This window comes from Lissotriton vulgaris, unplaced genomic scaffold (assembly GCF_964263255.1).
Source record: "Lissotriton vulgaris unplaced genomic scaffold, aLisVul1.2 SCAFFOLD_482, whole genome shotgun sequence".
Taxonomy (NCBI): domain Eukaryota; kingdom Metazoa; phylum Chordata; class Amphibia; order Caudata; family Salamandridae; genus Lissotriton; species Lissotriton vulgaris.
The window spans coordinates 1,227,965-1,248,959 of record NW_028251556.1 but is presented as its reverse complement, the minus strand read 5'-3'; the positions used below and the strand labels follow the sequence as shown (position 1 = coordinate 1,248,959).

Below are 20,995 nucleotides of genomic sequence, written 5' to 3'. Positions count from 1 at the left end.
TGTGAACCATTGTGAAAATGTTTGTTAATTGCAGCGCATGACGGGGCTGCAATTAACAAATGTTTTCAAAAAGGGCCACATGGTTTTATAGCTTCCAAGGTTTCAGATTGCTTTGTGTGACGTAGGCGCACTGGTCCCTGCAGCAGGCCAGCCAAACCTTCATGCTGAGATAGAAATGTGACGCGAATGAAGGCTTCAGGAACATCTCGGTAGCAGTGGCATTAACTGTCCGGGCTATCAGACCTGCACTTTTCATCCCCATCTCTGCCGTAGGGACACAAACCCACTGAGCTGTCTCACTTGGAGTGAATCATGAGAGCTGCACATCGCACATGTTTCTGTTGCAAAAGTCTTTGGCCTGTAAGTTATGGAGAAATCAGTGCAGCATGTGCTGAACCCTTTGAACTTTTTGTTCAGTTCGTTTTTGCCTCGCACACAGACCCTTGAAGGTTGATAGCTTCTTTTTGACCAATGCTATATAGTTTTTTTATGTAAGTACCTGTCCGCGTGGCGCTACTTTGCAGCAATACATTATTTCATTAATTAAGGGGTGCTATTTTACTCAATTTGGGCCAGTGCTGTTTTCCAGAAAGTCCATATTGAAAAAAATATGAATATTGATTTTAGCTGCAGTAGAAAAGCACTGACCATTTGAATAATATATTGGACACCATTATAATCCGCAGGTGCTGGCAAATAACTCCTCGTTCCCAATTAGCGCCAATAAGATAATTCACGTAACCGGCTCAGTGGGGTTCGTAGATAAAAGGGACCAAGTTTGTGCTGCTGATTCAAATTTACCTTAAGGTGATTAAGAGGCTGTGATACTCCAGTTCATTGGTACTCATTTTATCAACCTCAGAAGGACGAAATGGCGAGTTGTTCCCGCCAGTATTTTTCCCTACGACTCTGCTGCTTATGGAGTTCTCTTTAGGAGGTTCATGCCTGCGAGTTCTGAGTAGAAAAAATACACAATGTGTGAAGAAAGCTCAACAGGTAGTGTGTGCTGTCGTGACGAGTGAATGGTTATTGATCCATAGGTCACAGGTTCAAATACTCAAAAGGACTTCACATCCTTTTGAAGTATGTAAAATGAATATTAATTTCAATTTGGCAATAGTATTTATGTAAAAAAAAAGGTCTTTTTACCATACCTTGGATAAATGTAATACATATAACAGAAGAAGTTCAAATGGAATTTGAAATAATCTATTAAACGTATTTATTGATTTTCTAAGTCTTGAGGTGCCGGGCACGTTACTAGTCAGGATAGAGATGCATTGTGAGAGCACTTGGAGTGTCTTGGATCTGAGGCACAAGTGCACTGCATGTGGGGACAGGGGGGCATCGCAGAGTCTGTGAATGGGTCTGTTCTTAACAGTTGTGTATGCAGACTGCATTATGAGAGATTCATTCGATGCATAGTGTAGATGTCGGTGATGTTGCATTATATGCCCACCCCCTCCCCAGAGCAGAAGTTATAAGCGATGACTCACCTGATGCAAAAGAACAACCACAGACTATTTGTGGTGAAACAACTTGAGGTGCATTTATTATACACTTGTGTTACAAGGTAACACACCTCCTCAATTGCAACATCAATAAATAACTTGTTAGATGGAGTTGACACCATTCCTGTATGTATACCCATGGCTTGCATCACTGATCACATTTTTCTTTTGGGACAATAATTGATTTTGATGAATAAAGGTGAGAGTTTAAGCACCCGCCCCTGCACTTCTGCCAGAGAACAGATCAAATTCTCAATCTTAACTGTTATTGCTTTTATATATTTCTTACTACCCCTGATGAGGCAGAGAAGCGCTTTATGCCGGGCAGCACATTGCTCGGAACCCGTGGTTAATGGTTAGTTCAGTGTTATTGGTTACTGTTTGTTATTAGGGTTAGTCTTGTGCACTCAAAGCAAACCATTGCATGCAGTCATTTCAGTTTGTTATGGTGTACTAAAGTAATAGTGGATGGTTGCTGTCCTTAGTGATGAGGTGAGCTCAGGCACATGGTTGGTGGTATTAATACAGGAGTTACAGGAGATTAGCTATGGTAAGGCTTCTCTGTGTAGTTAGGCCTCTGGTGTTTGCAGTCTATCTTTTCCCCAGTGGGATACAACCATTGTTTGGCCTTCAGAAGCTGCTGCAGGACTTGCTTCCGAACACACCTGGAATTGATCCGTAATTGGGAAATCCAGTAAGATGACTTCTGAGGTCTTTAGTAGAACAATACATTGATCTCTTCTACATTTCCTGGCCCAGTTCCCAAAATGACCCCAACTTGCAGACTCTGGCCTTTTGTTTAAGTATTACTGTTAATCGGAGCCTGTGAAGGGGCTCTGATTAACATCAATACTTAAACAAAAGGCTAGAGTGGCTGGGGAACCGAGCGGAACAGGAGGCAAAAGGGGCACGAAAACATGGAAAAGCGAAGTGGGACAGAGGGCAGAAGGGCACCAAAACGAGTGGGACAGAGGGCAGAAAGGCAAAAACACTAGTGGGACAGAGGGCAAAAGGGCACCAAAAACGAGTGGGACAGAGGGCAGAAGGGTACCAAAACGAGTGGGACAGAGGGCAGAAGGGCACAAAAACGAGTGGGACAGAGGGCAGAAGGGCACCAAAAACTAGTGGGAGAGAGATTAAAAGGGCACCAAAAACGAGTGGGACAGAGGGCAGAAGGGCATCAAAAACGAGTGACATTTGGCGCTGCAGACACGCGCGGTTTGGTTCCTGGCGCACATAGCCATGGTTGCAGCGCACAGAGACCCTCCACTGCCGCACACAGAGGAAAAAAATTTAGAGGGAACATTGATCATTGGGTATTATGACCCTGTCTACGTGCCTTTAACTAGCATCCTGATGGCTTAAGGCGCTTGCTCACAAGTCCGCACTCGATGCACTCTTATCTTCTCCTTCCTGCTGCCCAGGCTCCGCATTTCACTCATTGAAATAACTTTAGGTGTGCGGTGTTATCCGATTGAATAAGAAGGAGCTTCCGTTACTTGAAGCCTGCATTCCAGGAGTTCCTGCCAAATATGTATCATTTTTTCGATTTTTTTCCATGCCTTAGGATGTAAATGTATGTCGCTGCAAATTCATAAAAGAAACGCTTTATAATGAGCGGTTTACTTTCGTTTCATGGTTGAACAAAGCCAGGTGAGCCATATCATACCTCACTGATAACTATCGTCTATTGTAGCAAACTACACCAGGTTCAACTTGTGACTTCAGGCGCTACACGCATCTTTGCAGGGTGTGTGCACAACCTTACGCCATTTTTTGTAGCTACCTTTACGAGTATCATTGGGTATTACGACCCTGTCTACGTGCCTTGAAGTAGCATCCCGATAGCTTAAGGCGCTTGCTCACAAGTCCGCACTCGATGCAATCTCTTATCTTCTCCTGCCTGCTGCCCAGGCTCCGAATTTCACCCATTGAAATAACTTTAGAGCAGCATAAAAGGGTATACAAACAAAGTAATATTGCTAAATGTGGCATATACATGGATAATATATGGAACGTATGTAAGCATAACATACCATATGTAGAGTGCAGATTCCACTCAGCACCACCACAGCATCACTCGGCACCACCACTGCATCACTCGGCACCACCACAGCATCACTCAGCACCACCACAGCATCACTCGGCACCACCACAGCACCACCCGCAACATCACAGCATCAATCTGTGCAACTATTCGACAGCAACTGGTTCAATTATGTTCTCTCAATGTTTCAAGCTTTATTACAAATGTCACAAAAATGTTATTTCACTTCTGTTCTTGGATTTCCATCACAATAAGATACACTGAACATAATCTTCACAAAAGTTATTTACAAAAGTTTAAGCTTAAAATTACAATCACATTTATTTAAGTATTAATTATTCAAAAAAATTAAAAGCCGTTGTTATTTGTAATATCAATACATCTGAGTCACGTAAATACAAAACATGTTGCATTACAAATGCTATATGTGTCACATTTGCGAAAGTTATAACTATTGGCATTGAAAATGACAAAGCTATCAATTTAGCTATTTTCAAAACCAACACATAAATTTTAATTTTTATCTTGAACAAAATAATGATAAAGATACTATCACCCTTACAGCAGACTTTGAAACTATAGGTCTTAAGCAATTGGTCATGGCCCCAACCCATCGGGCAGGACATGCGCTAGATGGCATGTTTACGAACGTGGAAGACCTACAGGTGACCGAAATCCTTCCCATGACCTGGACCGACCACTCGGCCATTTTCAGTAGGCTGACCATTAAAGATCCGTTCAGGAAGAAGACTTCCCACCCCAAGCCAGGCACTTTCAAGGCATGGAAGGACATAAATTACAACAACCTAAATATACTTTTAAATAACACTAAACCTGAACTATCTAACGATCCCTGTACTTCTACTTCCCAATTTCATGAATGGCTGAGTGACGCTACGTCCCAACTGGCTACCACTAAGTCCCACTCAAGAAACAGAAGTACGCCGACTGCTCAGTGGTACACAGAAGAGCTAAAAATACAGAAACAATTAACGAGAAACAGGGAAAGGTACTGCAGACGAACTTATGACAGTGAAAGTAAGAATAAATATAAAGAAGCTCTAGCCACCTATAAAATTATGATCACGGCAGCAAAGAAGCGCTTCTTCTCTCTGCACATCGAACAAGCTAAAAATTCCAGCAAACCGCTGTATAACATAGCTAAAACCCTATCGGGTAATGCACCAGACTTAAACCCCCCCCATCACAATCACTATGTGATGCCCTGTCTGAGTTCTTCTTCACGAAGGTGAATAATATATACCAAGCTTTTACCTTGGAACCTAATACTAATGCTGCCCCCCCTCTCAGACAGTCCTGAGTAATACCATGACGAGTTTCAAACCTTTAACGACCGATCAAACAAAAACCATCCTGAGGTCCATTAAATCAGGCTCCGCCTTGGACCCTTGCCCCACATCGGTGTTAGCCATGGTTTCAGACACAATTATTCCCATTATCACTCACGTCTGCAATATAATATTGAGCTCTGGGACTTATCCAGACTCCTTAAAAAACACGTTGATTAAGCCTTTGCTTACTGAGGTCCATTAAATCAGGCTCCGCCTTGGACCCTTGCCCCACATCGGTGTTAGCCATGGTTTCAGACACAATTATTCCCATTATCACTCACGTCTGCAATATAATATTGAGCTCTGGGACTTATCCAGACTCCTTAAAAAACACGTTGATTAAGCCTTTGCTTAAAAAACCATCTCTTGACAGGAAAGATCTGAAAAACTACCGGCCTATAGCAAGTCTCCCTTTTTTAGCCAAAGTGACAGAGAAAACCATGAACCAGCAGCTGTCGGAACATATAGAGAGAAACAATCTGCTTGATGATACCCAGTTTGGGTTCCGTAAATACCATGGAACCGAAACTGCTCTCATCAAAGCAGCGGATGATATTAGACTCATCCGGGACCAAGGAGGGACAGCCTTGCTGGTACTCTTAGACCTCTCGGCAGCATTCGACACGGTTGACCATAAGACCTTGGTCGACCGTGTCGAAAAAATGGGTATCCAGTCCACTGCGAGAAACCTACTTGCTTCCTTCTTGGCTAATAGAACTCAGGCGGTCACTCTTGGACCATTCCAATCTGCCAAATTGTCGTTGCCGTGTGGGGTTCCTCAAGGCTCATCCCTTAGTCCGACACTATTTAACATCTATGTGTCGGACCTTGCTAGTGTCATCAAAGCACATGGGATGAGCCTAACCTCATACGCAGATGAGACACAGTTGGTGTTGGCCATTAAGGGTGACGGACAGGAGGTGGCAGAACGGTTCCAAAGAGGCATGACAGCTATCGGTGAGTGGATGGCAGGAAACTGCCTGAAGCTCAATACCGATAAAACGGAGGTTGTCATTTTTGGCAATCTCTCGCCATCCTGGCCGACTACCTGGTGGCCATCAGCATTTGGCACTCCACCTTGTCCTACCCCCAAGGTGAGAAATCTAGGAGTTACCTTTGACAACCAGCTCAACTTTATGGCTCATGCCAATAAGGTAGCGTCCACGGCCCATTTTAAACTCAGAATGATAAGGAAAATCTTGCCTTTTCTGCCTGACACGGCCGCTAAGACCCTGGTCACGTCATTGGTTTTAAGCTCACTAGATTACTGCAACGGACTCTTCCTGAATGCACAATCCAGAGTCATAAAAAAGTTGCAGACGGTACAGAATGCAGCCGCACGCCTGCTGTCCAAAAAACCAAAATTTGCGCCCATCTCAGATACTCTGAGGACCTACCACTGGCTATCTATCCAAAACAGGATAAAGTTTAAAGCTATGTGTATAGTCTATAAGGTAATGCAGGATCAGGGGCCTCGTTTCCTTAAAGATCATCTAATATCTTATAGTCCAGCCAGAAAGCTACGATCTTCATCACTTAATCAATTAGTGGTCCCACGTAGCAGAACAGTCACATGGGGTGACCGCCGCTTCCTAGTTGCGGCCCCCAAAATCTGGAATACCCTACCATACCACGTCAAAGCCAGTCCATCACTCTTACAGTTTAGAAAAAACTTGAAGACGTGGTTATTCAACCAATAATATAGTACACCCACCGTATACCTCACCTCTAAGGAATTGACATTACTGCAGTCTAGCGCCGAGACACCCAAGGGTAATTGTTCGCGCTCTATAAGTGTCAGTAAATAAAATAAATAAATAAATAAATAAATAAAAAAATTGTCATTTACAAGACCAATTGCTCAAACTTTCATAATGCGAGACCTATTGCATTGCAAATGCTTGTTTTGTTAGACACGGGGAGATTAAGTGATTTGCCCAGAATCACAGGATGTTTAGCGTCGTTACCGAGACTCTAACCCAGGTCCCCAGGTCCGAGGTCGAGCGCCCTAGCCGTTATTCTTACTGAGAATCTTGTTCATGGGACCACAGCAAATGAAATTTAATGGTACAAGCTAGTAGTTTACCCTACTGACCATTGTCGCACAAACATTGAGTAGATTGGTTGCTTGCCAATCTGAAGATTTCCAGAGGTGATTACCACAAAGGTACTGACACCTCCTACTGCAGGATTGTGAGCGGGACCACATGTAACGAAATTGGAGGATGTCAATATCTCATGCATTTAAGTCTGTAATCCTTTCCCGATCCTGTGCCCAGAGAAAGAGTTGCCCTGCTCCATATGGAGTCCCAAGATCCTGCAGAAGCTGAGAAACTCATTATGCAACATTTAGAAATGACTCTGCCCCCACACAATCTTCTACTCTTTATGTATGTGGTCTAGCCTTTTCTACAGGAAAGGACCATTTATCACTTTAGTTAAAGCTCCATTGGATTGAATCTATTCATGGGTTAATCAAGAAAATCTGTGCTTGATGCTTTATCTGCCATGGTCAGTAATACAAATATGTGTTCATTATTAACATATTTGTTTATATTTGTATATAGTTATTTGTAATTAGGAAACTTGTAAATAATGTTTTTAAAATGTTAATTTTCCTGTGAATGTAGACTATTGTCGCGTGTTAATCTGTTTGTGTTTCACTCCCCAGGATGCGAAGATCGTTTTGATCAGGTAACATTATCTTTTTTGGCAGCTCACCATATAAAAATTTTTTTTGGGTCTTCTCCATTTCTCTTTTTCCATTTGTTTCACATTAGTTTGTTTATTTTTCGTTTTATAAATTATGATGTTACTTTATTTTTTCACAGTTTTATTTTTCCTTTAATTTCATGCACTATTTTCCATTCTCTTAATGTGGCCCATATCTTTCTCTTTTATTTTTTAAATTGTCTTTTTTGCCCTTAATTTATACTCCCTTCTTTTTCTTTGTTTCTAGTCAAAGTTTTGCCTTTTGTTTTTTCTTAAACTCTTTCTTTAATTTTTCTACATTAATATCCCCTTCTTGGATACGTTTTTCATCTTAATTTCGTTTTTATATTATAAAGCAATATTTTAATATACATTGTAAGGCTTACTGGGTTGAACGGTTGCGGCTGAACCATGCAGGGTACTAAAGATGTGCAGCCTCAGGCTTTCCTCATCCTGGCACTGGGAGATTAAATAACATTCAAGTGGGTTAAAATGCAAATTTTTACATGTAGAAACATTTGAAGTGTGAAATGTGCTGTATAATGACAAGGTATTTATAGTAATATAGTAATATTAGTCATTTTCTAACATACTTTTTCTAAACTGTTTTACTCTCAGCACATTGGTATATTATTTAGTCACATTTACTTAATAATATTATGTAACTTAGTAACCTAGTTAGTGTTGTACAGAGCAAGTGACAGGTTGACTTTCCTCACCGTATACATTCTATGCCCCATTCTTCTCTTTGTTATGTAATGTAATGTAACATGGATTGGTAGAGCGTGAATTTGAAACCCATGTGGGTGTCCAGGCACTCAGTAGGTGCCCGCTTTACAAGATGTCTCAGTTAAAGAACCAGGGGGAGGACGTCGCAGGTCTTCTACCTATCCGGGGCGGAGGGGGGCAAGAAAATAACTTTCAAAAGACTAAAATAATGTTTTTTTAGATTCCATAAGAATCTCAAGTATTAATTAGCTTTAGGCACTACCACACGTACAAACGTTCATCTATCTTGGAGTTGGAATCACTAACTTCCTCTCGTGGTCCCCCCAGATCCTCAAAGTAGTTTGATCATCCCTCATACTTCTGTTGGCATCTTGAAAAAGCATGATCCTCCAAATTTCAATATATTACAACAAAAGGGAGAGGTATTTAGGTAAGGCAATCACCACTCCTTATGTGTGGTGGGTCCAGCCTCAGCGGGTGCCCTCAATAAGTGAGTGAAAACAAAGTTTGCTGGGCTGTTCCAATTTAGGAAGTACGTGTCACTGTAGTGTGTAGGATGTTGTAAGGTCTCATGGAGTCCTACAGTTGGGCATCCATTTTATTGGATGTAATGCCCTCACACACCCTTTCAGGTGTCATGCTTTTCTGTTAGCAAATCCAATAGACTGTACACTTGACATTGGACACTAGTGAGAACACTTTTACGTAGACAGTCATATCTTTAGATATATTCTTTATTATAATTTTTTAGCCCTGAAGAATCGCTAGTTAGTATACACAAGCGAGAAACATTTTGACCAATTAGAGCACCAACTGGAACGGAATTCGTAATTGGAAGCATAATATTCCAGCAAGTACCTTTCAGGCTTATTTTTAATTAGAGCACGGGACCCCCAGAGTAAATTCTTCCATGGCACCCCTAGCTTTATTTTAACCCACACTTACACGTCTACGCTCTCCTGGCCCCACACCCGCACTTCACCAAAACAGCAGTTGGATAGAAGATCTCTGCTAAAGAGCCCAGATGATGAAGCATGACTCCTGAAAGAGTGTGTGAAGGCATTATATCCAACAAAATGGATGCCCAACTTTTGGACTCCATGAAGCCTTACAACATCCTACACACTACAGTGACGCATACTTCCCTTAAAATTTAGGAAAGGCCCAGCAATCTTTGTTTTCACCCTCAAAATTTCAAACAATTTTTTCTGCCTTGAAAGTTTATAGGACCAAAGCTCAATCAGCAGCTCTCCAAGTCTACACCGTCCATACCCATAACTATTGGTTAATTGTTCATTTATCTACTCATTTATTGCACTTTAAATGTATATTTTAAGTGTATTGGTAATGATTTCGTTTTTATTTTATTTCTGTCACTTATTATAGAAGTCGGAGGTGAAGTATGATGTGCGTTCATTATGGAAGTCTAATTCGAGCAATGAATTCCCGTTGAGATTTTGATGCATTATCACTATGCACTTTATTTGACTGTTGACTGCCTCTGCCTGTTCATTGCACTTTATATGCTCAACCTTCTCATGTATTATGTTCTCTATTTGTGCTTTTATGGTCTTTGGCCGAAAAAAGGTTTTCTCCTTCATACATCTTTTTGTTTGTAGCTTGGTGTTCTATTCTTCATTTTTATTTGATTGAATATTCCCTACTCGCTGCCTATATCTTTTGTTGGATTATTTCTTCATATTTTTACATGCTCAATGTATAAATTCTGTCCTACCCTTACCGTCTAAGTAGATGGGAATTTCATAGCATCTCTTTTTTCCAATTTCCAAGGTATGAAAATATGAAAACTCAGAAAGCTGATGGGGATACCTTAATGGAGAAGAAAGATGAGACCGTCAAGGACGAAGAGTACGACGAAGAGTACGACGAAGAGTACGACGAAGAGTACGACGAAGAGTACGAAGAGCTGGACCTGCAGATAAAGATAATTGAATCATTGGGTGAGAACCCACAAACTTGTCATTAGTTTTAACTATAAAAATGTCCAGGATATTGTGAATATTTATATTTATCATCTCACCAATATATTCAGTAAGCAAATGTGTTGTTACTAAGACACTTAAATCCCAACCTATGAAATAGCTTGAATGCTGATTAATTAATGCAGCAATTAAATATGACTTTATAAATCAGAGAGGCTTCTTTGAATAGTTGTAAAGTACCTGTATATTTATTTACCCAATGTTATGGAGCTTTGTAATACCAGCATCATAAGGAAAAGCGGCAGCGCTGGCCTGCGGTGATTTGACTAGTGGCCTTTTGAGCGCAATGACTGACTAAACTCTCTCTGCTGTAATCTTACGGCAAAACATAGTTAATGGACAGGAATCTATAATAAAAATTAATATTGGTCAATCAAAGGATGCACAATTCACCCTATACCACAGTAAAGGTTTCTTGAGTAGGACTATGGGGCTCTTCCTCTTCACCTAATTTGCAATCCTATTATCGTTTTTTAGATTTTGCATGAAATATATTATATTTAATATATCTTGAAAGGGAATTTTCGTATTGGTTCTCAAGGCCAAAGTACTCCTCCAAATCCGCCTCAGTGTGTGAAGCATTTTTATTACATTAAGGCTGCACAGATACGTATCTTCTCCTGTCTGCACTCATTTACTATACTTATCTTCCAACAAAGTTATTTATACTGTTTAATCCCCAATTACTGTCCAGACTTCAGAGACTGTTAAACTATAGGATAAGATCTCTTCCTAGGGAAATGGCATATAGCTTCTAACAGTGTGTGGGAATGCTTGCTCATCTATTACTTTGTTGTGTAAAGCAGATGCTTTAGCCTTAGAACATTTGTGGCTTTTCCTATTCATTCATCAGTACTAAGCATGGGCGGAAAATCCGTTTCGCTCGCGGATTTTGCGGATTTTCGGGAAATTCGCAATCCGCGAGATTCGCGAATCTCCCGCAAAATCCGCAAATCCGCGAGCAGCGGATTTTGCTCGCACTGTTCGCGTGAGTTCGCGGCTTCCCAGTACAACTTCGCGCCCCGCGAATAAGTGCTAAATTGCAGAAATACGATCTTAGCAAAACTGAAACTACTTACCAGGTTCAAAAGTTCAGGCTCATCATTAGTAGCCATTTCCTGTAGTGCTTCCTGAGGGGCCCCTCCAGAGTTCAGTTGCTAGTTGCAACTATTATGTGACCCTGCTCTGAACCTCAGAATAGTTACACATATGCCACAAAGGTCCTGAATTACAGCTAAGGGAGACAAGCAGGAGCCAGGCTGGAAGTTAAAATCCATTAATCAGCCCCTAATTCATTATTGTCAGTTGGGGCAGGGCAGGTGTTGTAACTAATTTTGCAACAATGAAAGCACTTAGCAAGTGCAAAAGATCACTAATCAGGGCGCACTAAGGAAGCAGGTGCCAGCTAAAAAAATATTCTGTGACACATTAATCAGCCCCAAATTAATTCAGGTCACTTGAGGCAGGGAAGGTGTGCTTTGCTTTGCCGAAAATAATGTACACTGGACAACCAGAGGGTGTGGTGATGAAACAGAGGGTGGCATGGGTGGGCCAGAGGGTGGCATGAGTAGTTAGAGTGGCAGTGGTGACAGAGAGTGGCAGTGATGAAGAAGAGTGTCCCAAACAGGCTGGACACGTAGAAACAACAAGTTCGCAAAACTTGCGACCCGACAGGTAAGTTCGCAAATTGCGAAATTGTAAAAACCCTCGCGAACTGGCAGAAACACGGGCGAACACAAAAAAAAAAAAAATCCGCAAATTTGCGGGAATTCGCGGATTTTGCGGATTGCGAGTTCGCAAATTCGCGAACGCGAGATTCGCAAAATTCGCCCATGCTTAATCAGTACCCTTCTTTGCGCTTAGTAGGCATTATCAGATCGGTTTTACTACTATACAATTGTAGTTATAAGGGACTTTATCTGAATGGGGCAGCAGGTGCAATGGCACCAGACCCAAAAGTTGTCATAACTACTCTAAATACCTACTATTGCTATATTTTACACCTAAAGAGGCAGTTATCTAGCAAGCACTAGGGTCATGATTTCAATAGTGCTGCAGGTGCAGAGTCACCAGGACCAAAAACTCCAGGCAGGCCACTAAACACTGATTATTGCTATATTTTACGACTTACCAGGCAGCCACGAATGCCGTTATCTTGCAGCCAACAGTCATTATTTGAATGGAGAAGCAGGTGCAGTGGCACCGGGTTGAAAAGTTGTTAGAACACCTCTAAACAGCCAATATTGCTATATTTTACTACCATACAGGCAGTCACAATTGCAGTTTCCAGTTAAAAGGACCTTGATTTGAATGGTGCAGCAGGTGCAGTTGCAGCAGGTCAAAAGCTCTAGGGACCCCACTAAACGCAGAATATTTCTACATTTTACTACTAAACGGCAGTCACAAGTGCAATTACCTAGCTGGTACTAGGGTCATCATTTCAATGGTACTGCAGGTGCAGAGGCACCGGGGCCAAAAGTTGTCAAAAGTCCTCTAAACACCAAATATTACAATATTTAACTACTAAACAGGCAGTAACATGTGCAGTTCCCTTTCAGGCACTAACGTCATGATTTCAATGGTGAACCAAATGCAGTGACACTGGGGCCCAAAACTCTAAGAACACATCTAAACACCAACTATTGCAATAATTAACTACTAAATATGCAGCTGAAGCCACCATCTCCCTCTACAAAAATTGAATCATTCTTATACAAGCCTCCGACCACAATCTAATACGATTTGACACATTTTTCCCCTCCATCTTAAATACAGTGGCTAGTGGCAGTCCCGCACACCGCGCAAGGGTGGGACCACCAGTGGTCCCCCAGCACTCGCAGTCTCTATCCCCTACATCTACACCACCTCCCGCGGATCACACAGCTACCTTGTTGGACCCCCCACTTCCTACCCTAAATCCTAATAACTCCCTCGCAAGGCCCGCACTGGATGGGTTGTACCAGTACAGTCCTCTTGCGAACCCTCCCGCTCCCCCTGTATGGTTTGCTAGTCCTAACACGCCAAGTCCCAGTGCTCACACCAACCCAATTCTTCCCAAATCACCTTCTGCCAGCCCAATTCATATTCCCACCAGGCTCCCATCAGCCTCCACTGGTCTTTTATCCATCATTCCCCTCCTCTCCTATCCCACTCAGCCTCCAGAGCGTGCAGTGCCACTTCCCTGAATCCCTCCCCTTGGGACACACTCAGACTTTAATACCTCTTCCCCTAGCCTATCCATTCCGAGTGGACAGCTCCAGTGTCTCGAATCTCTTCCAGCTGGACATAGGCAATCCACACTTGCACTACCTTCCCCCGACTTCACTAGCTCTCCCACGCCCAGGAGACCGGGGACCTTGCCCTCCAATCCCTTCCACACATCTCACTGGAAGGCTGCCTTAATGATATAGTACCCTGCCTTCAACAACTCAAGACTGAGGTCCGCAGTATATTACATATAACTAAGGCCTTGTTGGCAAACCCCTGTCCTTGCGGCCCTACCAAGACAAATCACCTTCGCCGCTCGCTCCTTGTTCACGGATTTTCGTGGCTCTCCTACCCCCTTGACGCTCAGAGGGCACCGTATCATGTTTCCCTATACCACTCACAGAGGTCATCGTCTCATGTTCCCCATATACCTCATAGGTGGGCCTCCGCTCCGCTCCCTATTGACCCAGCCCGCCCCTCTAGATGCAAAGCTCCCCTGTCTGATACAGATATTCTTTCTCTCCTACATTCTTATGTTCCAGCTCCCCCACCCTCCCTAGCAAACTTGCATCAAATTGAATCCATCACTACGGATCTCTTCAGGGAACCTAGGCCTAACACCAGAACCCAAAATGAGAATAACCTCACGCGAGTCACCACCACGCTTCACGCTCCAACAGACGCCATCACTAGTCTCAAATGTGTGCTCCTAAATTGTAGATCTGCTGCGAAACATGCTTCGGACATTGCAGATCTCACAGTGGCGCAGGATCTTGACCTTGTAATGCTGAAGGGAAACCTGGCTTAATGACTCAGCTACCCCCTGCTTGGACCTCTTAATACTTCCCAACTATGACATCATTAGGTTGGACAGAACCTCTGGGCAAGGTGGAGGCATTGCTTGCTTACATCGGAGCAATCTTTCAGTGAAGGTACTTCAGACTGACCTCCTGCCGTCCAGTGAATACCTATGCATTGAAGTGACTGGGGGCAACAATCACAATCACTCCTATAAACTGCACCCATTTTACCACCCACCTCGCGACAACCTTCCCTTCACAGAACAGATCATGGACATTAGCTCAGCTATCGTAGACTCCCACGGCTCCCAAATCTTCCTGGGAGACTTCAACCTCCATTGGAATGATGTAAGTGATAGGGTGATTAATAGCCACAAATACTTCCTTCTTGACCTTAACCTAATTCAAATCTGTGACAGCCCCACACATATCAAAGGAGCTACCTTAGATCTTGTCATTGGTAAACCCAACTCCCTTTTCCTCGATTCTATCCTCCCGTGTGATTGGACCGATCACTATTGCATCACCTTCCGTATCTTGGATTTGGTAAGAACAAATAAAGCCCAACCCAAGAACCCTAAACAGCTGAAAAGATGCCTATCGAATGTCAACCCGCTTGAGCTGACTGCTCTCTGTGATAACATCCTGCACTCTCCACCAAACATGTTGAGTGTCTACGAACGTACGGCCCATTATAACCGCGCAATGCTGAATGTCCTAGACTCAGTCGCCCATTACAGCTCAAAAGAATCCCCTTCAAACGCTCCAAACCATGGTTTACCGATCGTCTTAATTTAAACAGGAGAAACCTAAAATTCGCTGAACGGTTGGGGCGGTCCAATCCATCCCTTAAGCATCTGCACCACCGAAGATCCTTGAGAAGCTCCTATAATAAACGCATCAGATGTTCTAAGGCCACCTTTTTCAGAACTCAGTTAGACCAAGCAAAAAAAAGTCTCAAAAATGTGTTCGAACTAATCAAGTCCCAAGCCAACATTCATCTGAACTCTGAATCACTGGGTCTAGGGACATTGCCCAATTGCGAAGAATTCGCAAATTTCTTCATAGATAAGACCAGTAAGATTGAAACAGAATTACGATCGGCCTGTAAACAACTGTCAATCAGTCCACCTACCCCCCTACTACCATCTAGTAGCGATTGCATTGTCCTGGCGTTACCACATCCTCCTTATCTTACCCCATAAGCAATCACTGGACATTGAGCAATGGTTGAATCAGCTTTCGGCTCTTAACTGCAGACCTCACCTTGTTGACTCTGCATCCTCGCTTGGCATCATTCTAGACAAGAGTCTGAACATGCAAAAACACATCAGTTCCCTCACCAAAGGAGCAAAGCTCAGCAGCCTTAGCTCAAACCTTATCTCCCTGCTCATGACTTAAAGGTTGTAGTGCAAGCATTGGTGATCACAAAGCTGGACTATGGCAGTGCTACGCTGTGTGGCCTGCCTGGAGTGATAACGGCTCCCCTTAGGATGACCTTCAATGCTGCGGCCAGGCTCATTACGGGCACAATAAAATTCAACCACATCTCTCCTGACCTGCTAGCTCTGAAATGGCTCCCCTATGAAGCTCGGATACAGCTAAAAATTGCAAGCATGACTCACAAAGCAATCCACCTCAAGACCCCGATGTACCTCGCTCAGAAATCGGAGCTCTCATGTGCTTCAAGAGCCTTTAGAAGTGCCAGCACCCTATTACTCAAACTACAAAAATTCAAGAAAAAAAAGACCTATAATTGATCATTTTCAGGTATGGTGCCAAGGATCTGGAACTCTCTTCCCCCCCGAAGTCAGGGTGATCCCTTCCTATGCCCTGTTAAAATAAGAAGTTAAAGAGCTTTTGATGAAAACATATCTGCCTGAGACCGCCTTCTCCACTTGACTCTCTGACTATTTGACGCTGCTCTGTGCTCTAGATGCTATGTACTTGAGACTATTGGATATTCTAAATATTTTTACCTGTTGTTATGATGTTTATTTATGTGTTCCATGTACTTGTACTTTTACATTATCTGTAAAGCGCTCTAATTCCCTCTGGTCATGTTCGCCCTAAGAAATAAGCTGTCACAAGTGCAGTTAGCTTACAGGCAAATAGAGTCAAGATTTGAATGGTTCAGCAGGTGCTGTTGCGCCTGGGCCAAAGGTTGTCATAACTCCTCTAAACACCAAATATTGCTATATTTTATTACTAAACAGGCAGTCACAAATGCAGTCTTGCAGGCACTAGGGGCATGACTTGAATGGTGCAGCAGGTGCAGTGGCACAGAGCCGAAAATGTATCAGACCTCCTCTAAACACATAGTATTGCTATTACATCAATTAGTTTTATTATTTCCCTCTTTTATTTAATGTTTCAAAATATTAATATTACTTACCTGCACTATACTGCTTGTAACAGTACAATATATTGCCTTTTTGTACATAAACAAGTCATAACACTTTAACAGACTTTCTGTAACTTATACTGTATAATAAGCAAAACCTAATGCATTTGCCAATGCTTGTTTTGTGATTGTGACTCTGACAGTCCGCATACGAAATGTAATGATGGATGCCTTTCAGCCTGAGCCTCTCTTGTGGTAAAGGTTGGGCAGCCAGACACACCCTTGGGGTACAGGAGTGATGCAGTGACGTTGGGCTTATATTGGGCAGTCTTTACATCAGTGGGTGGTGCAGGGGAGCGAGCATCAATGCCGCAACTAGAGGTATCCACTCTCCATTGCAGAGAGAAGCCCTGTGTGTGGCTTTATATCACTCAGCCCAGACAATAGTAACGTTTCCATCTCGGCACAAAGTGGGATGGAATCTGAAGCTTCACTGACCTCACCGCACACTGTGATGATAGGGGGATGGCAGACTTCAGAAAAGTCTCCATCACATTTTGTATTGCCAGGCTCTGCCCTCTTGGGAGGAGAGCGATAGTAGTGCCATGGAAGTCATAGAGGGGCAGCTGCGACCCCTGGTTTGATCACTGCGTGGCCTTGCGTGGCTTGATAAATCTAGAATAACAGAGAGTAAATCACTGCGTGGCGTTACTCTGCCCCAGGGAGGCGTTCTATGGCTGGAGCCTAGCCTAGCCTCCCCAGATTGTCATTACTGGTAGACCTGGTAATGTGTCTAAATCTATTCCTCACCAGGTGAGGCATAATGAGGAGAAATATCTGTATTTCTCCTTGCTACTTCCTCTATGTGTTCTGCATTATTCAGCACACATAGAAAGAGGAAAATGCCTCTGAGTATTGTTTTTGTGCGGGAAGCTTCCCTTCCTGCTCAAAAAGAATCCTGCTTACAATGCAGACACCCTTGCACCACGGTGCACTCGTGCACCTGCATTGGGACCAGGGAGCACATGGTGCAGCAGTACAGGGAGAAGACAAGAATGCGCCGTATAATGTTAAATTGTGTTCATTCCTGCCCTTTCCCTATCGCGCAGCCCAGCAAGATGAGTTGCTGCGCTGCTTGATTTTTAGAAATAAATCTGCTCCTTAGTTTGACTGAGTGGTAAGTGGGGGAGGGCCGGGAACGATGTACCTTATCCTGAAGGGATGTTGGTGGTTCCCCTTCCTGACACGTGTATATGATGCAAAGGATCTCGAATGACATTCAATTGATTTATTTGTTGGCTTCAAAACTTTACGTAAATTAGGACCAAGATAAGCCCAGATGGTGCTACAGCAATGCGCAAGGACATAAACAGCGCATACAGCACGGCTGCCAGCCAGGGTGGCAAGGATCACCCATGCATCGGCGTGCAAAGCATTGAAGGCGTGCCACTGCCTAGGATGTTAAAGAGCCCCGATGAAGTTAAACAAGCCTCTTGCTGATCGGAATCTTACTTTCAGAGTTGGCGGATATTTATTTACATGGGGCAAAAGCCTAACAAGGATTGGGATTTGACTAAGGGATGGGGAGCAGTTTGAGTTTGGGATTGAAGCATTGGTAAGGGTAATTGCCTTTTTTAGTGAATTAAGATTTCAGAACATTTCCACATAACATATATTTTTGTATAGTAAACCCTGTTTGTAGATCCAAATTTGTGTATTTTCCATGTGTGTTCATTACTCTTTTAATTTCCTATATTTTTCTCCTAGACTTGAGATGGGCCCGCCGCTTTGCAGGTAACTACAAATTGTGCTTCTTTTGGTTTACTCACTTAATTCTCTTTTCATTTCTTCTTGTTCTCTGATTGTTTTCATGAAGTTGAATCTAGTCTCTCTGTGCATTACTTTGATATAATTCAAGTATTAACAGTGTGCAGCATGTCAGAGAGTCTCTGCTGTTAGTCAGATGGACTCTTTTATTTTTTCTTTCTTGCTTTGGTATTATTCATGCTTTGGCAATAGAGCTCACCAGAGCACACATCCGCTCTTTGGGAGAGAACAGACAATGAGCACTGCTGCAGGGGTCTGTAACTATGCTGTGGTCTGTGCCATTGCTGGGTTTTTCATTGCTTCTATGATCTGCACCGCTCATGGGATCTGCACCTCTGCTTGGATTCTACTGCTGCTGAGGTCTGTATTCTGCTGTGGTCTGTGCCACTCCTGGCATATGCACGGCTTCTGGGGTCTGCACTGCTGCTGGAATCTGCATTGCTGTTGGGATCTACCCCACTACTACGATCAGTAGTGCTGCTGTGGTCTGTGCCGCTGCTAGAATCTTCAGCGCCTTTGGGATCTGCAGCACGGCTGGTATTGGGATCTGTAGTGCTGCTTGGGTCTGTGCCGCCTCTGGTGGCTTCACTGCTTCTAGGATCTGCGCCACTGCTGGGGTCTGCAGTACTGCTGGGATCTGTACTGCTACTACATTCTGTGCGCTTCTTGCTGAATTCTTCGGTAGCGCTGGGATCTGTAATGCCGCTTGTGTGCGTGCCCTTCTTGATGGAATCTGCGGTAGTGCTGGGATCTGTACTGTTGCTGCTGCAGTCTGTGCCCTTCTTGCTGGAGTCTGCTGGAGTGCTGGGATCTGTACTGTTGCTGCTGCAGTCTGTGCGCTTCTTGCTGGATTCTTCGGTAGCGCTGGGATCTGTAATGCCGCTTGTGTGCGTGCCCTTCTTGATGGAATCTGCGGTAGTGCTGGGATCTATACTGTTGCTGCTGCAGTCTGTGCCCTTCTTTTTTATTTTTTATTTTTGAAACCTTTATTGTGCAACATAAGCATACAGATACGGGCCTACAACCATTCTGGCCGGCCTCGAAATCGATTGGTAGCACAAAAAGCAAGGATAGACCAGCCCAGCGGTTCCGGAGACGAAAAGCAGCAAGTGTCCAAAACACGGCGTGTGGGAAAAGGGACCGCTGGGCACAGGATAAGTTAGGTTAATTTTTAAAAAGTTTTGTAGATAAGAAGGATCAGACGCAGTCAATCAACCGAAATCACATAGCGGGCAATGATCACAGCAAAGTATCAACAAAACGAAGCAGCAATCAGAAAATCAGCAGAAAAAGATACTTATCAGGATGATAGCACATATGCACAGTACACACTGGTCATTGCCCGCCCCATGGACGTGAAACACCGTAACCAATGTTAGGAATAAGACTAACAACGGAAACAATAAACAGCGCTACACCCAACCACCGTACTGACCCAAGAGTAGAAAGAAAAAGTAAGAAGAACCAAGAAGAAGGAGAGAAATAAGGCCCATAGAAACTGAAACGAAACAGAAATCCCTACCCCCCCGGAGGCTACGGCCTACCCCCCCTCCCCCCCCTAGCAGTGTGCCTGTCGCCCAAAAACCGAAACCCGAAATTTAGAATCAGAAAAGGGAGAAAGGAAAAGAAAAAAGAAGGAACATAATACCGGAGGAGGGCAAAATCAACAGGCTCCCGGTCTCCCCTGCCATCAGTATAATCGCCACACCAAAAGAAGCAACCAACTAGTATTATCACTTAATGCAATAAAATGGGGGCGAAACATCACGTAGTGCGCCATTGAGCATGTCGTAGGAACTCGCCAGTCCGCCTCCCCCCCCAGCCACACAGACATCGAACACTAGTGGAAAACACTTAACCCTGGCCCGTTTTCGTAAGTCCCCCGCTCCATGTCCGCAAAGAAGATGTCGACGCAGCAGACAAAGGAAAACAAAATGTCCACGCCCGGACGGGGCGCCGCTCCCCATCACAAAATGGAAGACACTCGTCACTGACAGTCTCCTCCATTGCAGATAGGCACTCCCAATCCCAAGGTTGAAAAAGCATACCACCGCAAAGATGCAGGGGCGAGGGAAGAGTCGGCAGTCAAGAGAGGCAACAGTAGCGGAATCAGTGTCTGAGGCAACAGCGACACTGTAGCAGACGGGGCCGTCATCCATGGCTGGGGAAGGCATCCTTCGTAACAGTGGAGACATGTGGGCAATCCGCCCCAGACATCCACACCATCCGGGATCATCAAGGCCCCTCCACATCCAAGCAAAACCACATGATCCTCCTCAAACTTAGATGGGGGCAATGCATTGCAGGTCGGGGGGGCATCCGAACGTATTTGCCCCAGGGTGATCGCAATATGGTCTAGCCTTCCACCAAGCGCCCGACAGCCATCCCTCCAAACAGACTGAAAGTCATGCAGAGCCGCCAGGATGTCGTTGAGGGATAGCACAGGCTGAAGTCCCCATGTCG

At 43.8% G+C, this 20,995-nt stretch overlaps 1 protein-coding gene across 1 annotated transcript in view; it reads left to right on the top strand.

Annotated features, from left to right (window-relative positions):
• Positions 1-20,995, top strand: part of LOC147662849 (E3 ubiquitin-protein ligase TRIM11-like) — a gene marked incomplete at its 5' end in the record, with an annotated part of 152,691 nt that overhangs the window by 13,800 nt on the left and 117,896 nt on the right. The window contains 3 exons of the mRNA XM_086950858.1: positions 7,582-7,604; positions 10,143-10,312; positions 18,473-18,499. Coding sequence (XP_086806984.1) covers positions 7,582-7,604; positions 10,143-10,312; positions 18,473-18,499 — 220 coding nt within the window. The remainder of the gene's footprint in view (positions 1-7,581; positions 7,605-10,142; positions 10,313-18,472; positions 18,500-20,995) is intronic.